Source organism: Nothoprocta perdicaria, unplaced genomic scaffold (assembly GCF_003342845.1).
Source record: "Nothoprocta perdicaria isolate Ctin4 unplaced genomic scaffold, notPer1 scaffold_3, whole genome shotgun sequence".
In the NCBI taxonomy this organism is placed as follows: domain Eukaryota; kingdom Metazoa; phylum Chordata; class Aves; order Tinamiformes; family Tinamidae; genus Nothoprocta; species Nothoprocta perdicaria.
In genome coordinates this window covers 3992937-3999448 of record NW_020455532.1, presented here as the reverse complement: position 1 = coordinate 3999448, position 6512 = coordinate 3992937, and the positions used below count along the sequence as shown (strand labels likewise).

At 38.2% G+C, this 6512-nt stretch overlaps 1 protein-coding gene across 1 annotated transcript; it reads right to left on the bottom strand.

The window, feature by feature from the left end:
• Window positions 1-210: 210 nt before the first annotated feature.
• On the bottom strand, window positions 211-5205 carry LOC112949575 (androgen-induced gene 1 protein-like). Its single transcript, XM_026042011.1, has 6 exons — window positions 5014-5205; window positions 3952-4095; window positions 2489-2590; window positions 1429-1544; window positions 613-764; window positions 211-280 (listed from the first exon to the last, which is right to left on the bottom strand). The coding sequence occupies exons 1-6, from the start codon at window positions 5203-5205 to the stop codon at window positions 249-251; spliced, it is 738 nt and encodes a 245-aa protein (XP_025897796.1). The 3' UTR covers window positions 211-248.
• Between the last annotated feature and the right edge of the window lie 1307 nt (window positions 5206-6512).

The window sequence follows — 6512 nt, the reverse complement described above, 5'->3', positions numbered from 1 at the left end:
ATGTAATAAAAAGGAAATCTGAAAGTAAAAAATCCTTACTGAGACTCTGTTTTTCCCCACTCACCTTGTAGAATGCTTATAAATAATGTAATGTTCTATAGCTAGCAAAGTACTTAAAAATGATTGCCTTTGCATAATTAAACCAGCACATCACTTCATAAGAAAGCTTTCATCCTCATTAGAAATGCAACACATTCATAAGTGAATTTCTACTTTTTAATCACTTTCAATTTCTTTTTTTTTTCTCTCTATGCTTGCTTCTTATGTTTTTGAGTATCACCTGGAAAGAGAAACAAATTAATTAGTATTCATATTTCATTTCTGGTCTGTATTCTGGTTTATATTCTTTTCATCACAGCTTTATTATCCTGCAGTGTTATTCTAAGCTGTCWAATGTCACCTCAGGACTATTACGCCTATTCTCTCATTTGAGCCAAATATGGTTTTATTCTGGATGTCACAGATGTTAATTCCACTATAATACCAACATTTGCTTATCAAGTTCAGTTCCTCAAAGTATCTGTACTGCTCCACAGACATATTGAAGATGACTAAAACAGAGATATAAAGACTAAAACAGCCACCTTTGCTGTTTACATGCTATAGACTTACCCCATAATAAAGCTGTAAGCTTCTCACCAAGGAAATAAAACGCTAACAGCTCAAGGTAGGAAGTGACAAAAAGCAACATCCTTCCAGCTATGTCTAGGGCTTCTAAAATTGGGTACACCCAAATGCCTGAGGCGTAATTTACCCACAGCATCCTATGAACAAAGAAAAACAAAGTCTTAAACGTGAATTAGCCATGTCTACATTTTTTTTCTTTAATACAGACTATCTTGTTTATTTCTCAAGCCACTTAAATCCCTCAATCCTAAGTTCTCAAGAAAATTGGTTACAGAAATACATCACTAACTACATCTCAAAGCTATGTGATTTTAAGGACTTCCAATTAAAATATCTTGGCTTGAGCATCTCTTTCTACAAAAGTATCTCTTTCTACAGCTGCCGCTTGTATCTTTGATATATGAAGATGGGAGACCACCACATCTTGAGAAATGTAATCAATTAAAGATACTGACTCGGACAACAGAATCCTTGAGCTTGATTTGGATGGTAAGCAGAAAGTATCAATATATATAAAATGGGTAGCTAGGTGAAAAAAAATCTTATATTAATATGTTATAAAAATAAAATTGCATTTTTTTTCCTGAAAATTTCATTTTTAAAATGTTTTCTAGTCCCGCTTAGACACATATTTCTTGCAAGGATTATCTCTTAGGTACCAGATATTTAACAGAATGTCCCAAAATAAAACCCAAGAAGACTACAGCTTCATATTATTAACTCATTTCTGCTTAACATGATTCTTAGGAGGAAGAGAATTATTTTACAAAAATACATTGCTGAGGAACAAGGAAGGCCTACCATATAAGATATGAAGAACCAAAGATGCTAACTCCTATTACTCCATTCAGTTTACCAGGATATTTATGTGGACATGCTATCAGCTCTACAAAAAGTAATGGCAGTATGGTTGTATGCTAAAAATAAAAACAAATACATAAGTTTAAGATGGAACATGTGATTGGTTCCTACAAAATGAACCAAATGAAAACTATTGATGTGTAGTTGTGATAGAAGTATGTTCTTTCCCAGTATTCTCTCGTCAACACTATAATCTAATAGATTTTGTAAAATCTCCTTTTATGTAAAAATAATATTTATGTTTAAGAAAACAAACCCAAGAAGATGCCATCAAAAATAGTTTAGCTGTAGAAAATACCTGAATCTGCACTGTACTCTACCTCTATCTGACACTGCTGTAGAGAAAAAAAAAACTTTAATATAGTTTAACTGTGCTATATTATATTACTTAAAATTAAAGAGTAAGTGGGGAAACAATTTTTTTCCAAAGGCCTGAGAAAGAATTTAAAACTCCAGAACTGTTTTGATAAAAAGCCAAATGCACTTCACTGGTTTGCATAAGACTGTTAGATACAGAATAAAAAAATCAAGCAAAGTTTGTGGCATAACTTAAAAAATATGTATGAACTATTAAAATACAGTTAAAGAATAGTACTGTAGAAGTACTACAGAACTGTATAGAACCGTATAACCATACACTATTTTTTCCTACATTTGCCAGTTCTGAGGATGGAACAGTGAAATAGTGCACAAGACTGTTCTTAATAGAAAGTTTAATCACAGAATTGGGACTTTTCTGTTCTTTCTCCTTCCCACACCCTATTACTCTTTTTACTTATGCAGCTTCATTAGTGTGGTAAATTTTGGATAGAGTACACACTCAGGAGACCACAGCCTTTTCATCATCCTATTACCTACACTTACAGCTGTGATGAAGCAAAGATGCATAATAAGGTGTCTGCAACTTAGTTTCAGCAAAACCAGTAATTAAAAGAATAAATAAAATATATAACTGAAAAAAAAGGTTAAATCCAAATTGCTGAGAAAGCATCAGACTTACCATAGTATGATTAAGCCAACTTGAATTAACCTCATCCAGCTCCTCAGGATATATAAGTTCTCTGTTATATGCATATAGAGTCCAAAACATAACAGCAACAAACTGAAGTTAAAATTATAAAGAAATTACATTTGCACAGGAATATTAACAAAGACTAATACACTTATACCATTAAAATGTAACTTTTCTTATATAGGAGTTGTAGAGTATACATTAAATTATTTTATTACTGCCTGCATCAATTTATTTTCTTCCTCTGAACTTGACTTTAGAATCATTTAAGAACAACTTTGATTTATGGTATAAATAATTTTTTTTCTCAATTCTATTATACTAGGTCAGTAGGAAATGCACTGTTGTCAGCAAGTTCATGACTAATAATACATCAAAACTAAAGTTCAAGGTTCTTGGTTAGTGTCCATGCATGGTTTCATGCTAAGAAATAAAACTCTCTCATCAATTTTCTATTGCTGCCCAAACCAAATATGTATCACTTCTCAGAAATACATAAACAGTGTAAATCAATAATTATTACAAATCAAAGTCTGTAGAAAGGCAAGATGAAGAGCATGAGAGCAACAGCAGCTTTTCTTTTTATTCTGAATTTCAACTATCAAAAATATGCTTATTATATATATATCTTCTGACTAAACAAGCTCCCAAATGTACAGTGGTATGAGTATCATAGGAACAGCAAAAAACAAATACTATCTGAACAGCTGAACACAGACTGATGCTGCCAAACACATCAGCAGCAGGAAAGGCAAGTTCTAAGTAAATGAATTAGAAAAAAGGGCCGCACAAAGCTTCACCGAACACAGAACTCTGAAAAATCCCTGGGTGCAGAAACAACCAAACTTTTTTCATTCAGTTGTCTAGAAAGCAGTGCTGTAACTATCTGCAAGGCAGCTCCTTCCTGAGAAAAGAGATGTTGTATATTCTCGTCAGATCAATAATTATTCATGTGATTATTTCTTTTCATGAAGGTCATGAACATCAAAAACAATAGAAACAGTAGAAATATAAAACAATAGAACAGTAGAAATATGACTTACATGTAGAATCTTTTTTGTGCTCACTTAGAAAACACTTTTCCATCAGACAAAAAACTTACATCATCTATTTGTTTTTTTTTAGAAAGGCTTGTATTTAGAGTAAGGTATATAGTGTGTTTTTTAATTATTAGTCATTTTATTATCTCCTAGAGAATTTAGTCAGTACAGACAAGTATTGCAAAAACTGCAGTACTAAAAAAAAAAAAAAAAAATCAGAGAATCTATTTTCTGAAATACACCGATGGAAAGAAACAACTAAACTTAAAATTTTTGAAAAAGGAATAAAACAGGATCGTATCTGTCTTAACCTCTGTTAAGTTAAACTGAGCCTACCAATTTATTCTGGTATTTTCAGTAGGTGTTTGAGAAAGTAGTGAGGGCTCTTGACAGTTTACAGTGGCTACTTACTAAACCAACAGGGAATACTAGCACCGAGAAGATGAAGTCTTTCACAGGTAACAATCTGGATGATACACTCCTCTTTCTGGCAGTCGTGAATATAAGTATAAAATCAATTATGACACATATTCCAAACAATAAAGTTTGCAGAATCTAAACAGTTAAAGAAAATGTTAAGAGAAAAAAAAGGCTTTTTTAGTACTCTATTTTTGCTATAGTCCTCCAATTTTTCAAGCAGTAAATTTGAACACTGGCATTCTTTTTCATTTGCTTTAAACCTTCATCACCCATTTACAGATTTAGGCTGTAAATATTTATAATACTTTAATATTTAGTAGTATTACAGTGGTCATAAATATTTTGAAGGAAAAAAATAATCCATTTTTGTGCTGACACCTTAACTGGCTCATTACACCACATGAACATTTAACAGCAACAGGTTTTCCGCTGACTCAAAGGGAGTTTATTACAGAGCTTAGCAACAGCCTACGAGTTCGAGCAGCAGAACTAAGGAGCTGTCAGGGCTAACTGCACCGTCAGACTACGGATATTCAAACACTCAAAAGTGCCTGACCGTACGAGCTGCTCGGGCCTGAAAAGCTCAGCAGCAGCCCTGAAGCAGCAGAGCGAAGTCAGGGATTTAATCCCAGCTCTGTAGGTGGAAACTTTCCCATTGGCCTATGCCAATTTCCAGTTCCATCCTGATTTCCCACCACAACATACCTCCTGCATGACCCTCCGTCAGGACATGTCTTTTGCCCAGCACAAAAAACAAAGTTTTTCTTCATTAGTTTTCTTAAGAAGCGTACACTCCATTTGGAGGATAAACTGAGCAGCACCCCACTATGAAGACCCTGTCCGAGAGTCAGGAAAGCGCTGGGAAGGAGCCCGAGCTGCCCGATGCCCTCACGGCTCCCTTCTCAGGTTAGTGCATCTCCCCTTACATTCTCTCCTCCCCACTCAATCGAGGACATCCTCACTTCAGTTCAAGCCTCTTCAGTGTTGCACTTAGCTGGGCCACACACAACTCGCACTAACCATTTTCCCTCCCGATGGCTGCTCACCCCGCACCTGGTTGATGAAGGTCAGGTATTTCCAACGTCCACCGTAGGTGTCATCGCTATCCCTGCGTGCTGAATTAGGCAGCCCCACATTCTGGCAGAGGGAAAAAAGAGCCCACAGGAAGCAGCACACGTGCAGCACCACGAGGGGCCGCGGGCTCCGCAGGGCCTCCGCCCCGTCCCGCAAGCCTCGACGCTGCATCGCCGCCTCGCGACCCGCAGCGTCCCCGGCTCGCAGCGTCCCGCGGCCAACGGCCACGCGCCCCGACCAACGGTCACCTCCAGCGCGCGCGCCCCGGCCAACGGCCGCCTGGGCTCCCAGAGCGGCGCGCGGCCGCACGGGCTGCGCATGCGCGCTCCGCCTCTGCCGCGGTCCGCGCGGTGAGGGCGCGCGGCGGCCGCGCCGCCATTTTGCGTGTTCCGTCGATGCGAGGCGCTAGCGGGGAGGTCGCGCCCTAGCGAGGCGCTGCCCCGGCCGGCAGCGGCCTCATGGGGAATGAGGTTTTGCAGCGGCCCTGGAAAATAGTGTTCTCACCCACTGGCAAGTGCTCCTGGCAGGGCTGAAGCACGTGGYGTTTGCCTCCAGGAAGCACATGGACACCTAGTATTTTCTCCCATTGCAATGGGAATGGGAGAAATGCACAGCATTGCGATGTGCAGCATGGAACTCCTTGTTTCATAGCTTTCATAAGAGTTGTAGTATTGATAATCAAGTTATAGACAATCTAGTTAGAGCATGCAAAATTAAACCTTTTGATTTTTATTCTAAACACCAGCATGGTGATGCTACATTGAACCTCGGCACTCTGTGTTAAGTGGCAAGATTTACCACTGAAGGCTTTRCAAAATTCCATAGCCTCAATGGTGCAATATAAATAGGTTTTTTTGTTTGTTTGTTTTTCATTTTGTAATGTTACAGACTATAGGGAAATAAACTGTTGTTCTGTAAAGAGATTGATGAGGAGAGATAAAAACCTTTGCAAATTGTAGCAATTTGGAGTGGTAGGTTGTTATTGAAAGGACAGTGGGATTTTTCATACACATTCTGTATTTTTTATTAGAATTAATCCTGACACGTCAGTTTTATAATGGATCCTTACAAATACAATAATTGAAATATGTAACCTGCGGACAGCTGTTAAGATGAATGTTTCCATAACAACCCCCAGCTCCTTCGGGTCCACAATGACACAGGATACTGTTTCTATGGTAATGGAATGCCTTAGTCACAGGCAAGCAGGGAAATCCATTATGAGAACTAGCAACTCCTGTTAGATTAAAGGGAGTTTCTTGCTTGCATTTACCTGTGTCTTTCACTTGTACTTTCCTCTTACACCCGGGTTGCAAACTTTTTAGGTTGGAGAGACCCCCTTTAGTTTAGTTCCTGAAGAAACTGAAGCTATGTAGCCACACTGTCCATCCACCTAACTTTTGAATCAAATCAGACTGTGGGGCTTCAAAGAGGCTTCAAAGATAAGYCTCAGGTTCCACGGAAATCAGAAGACAGAG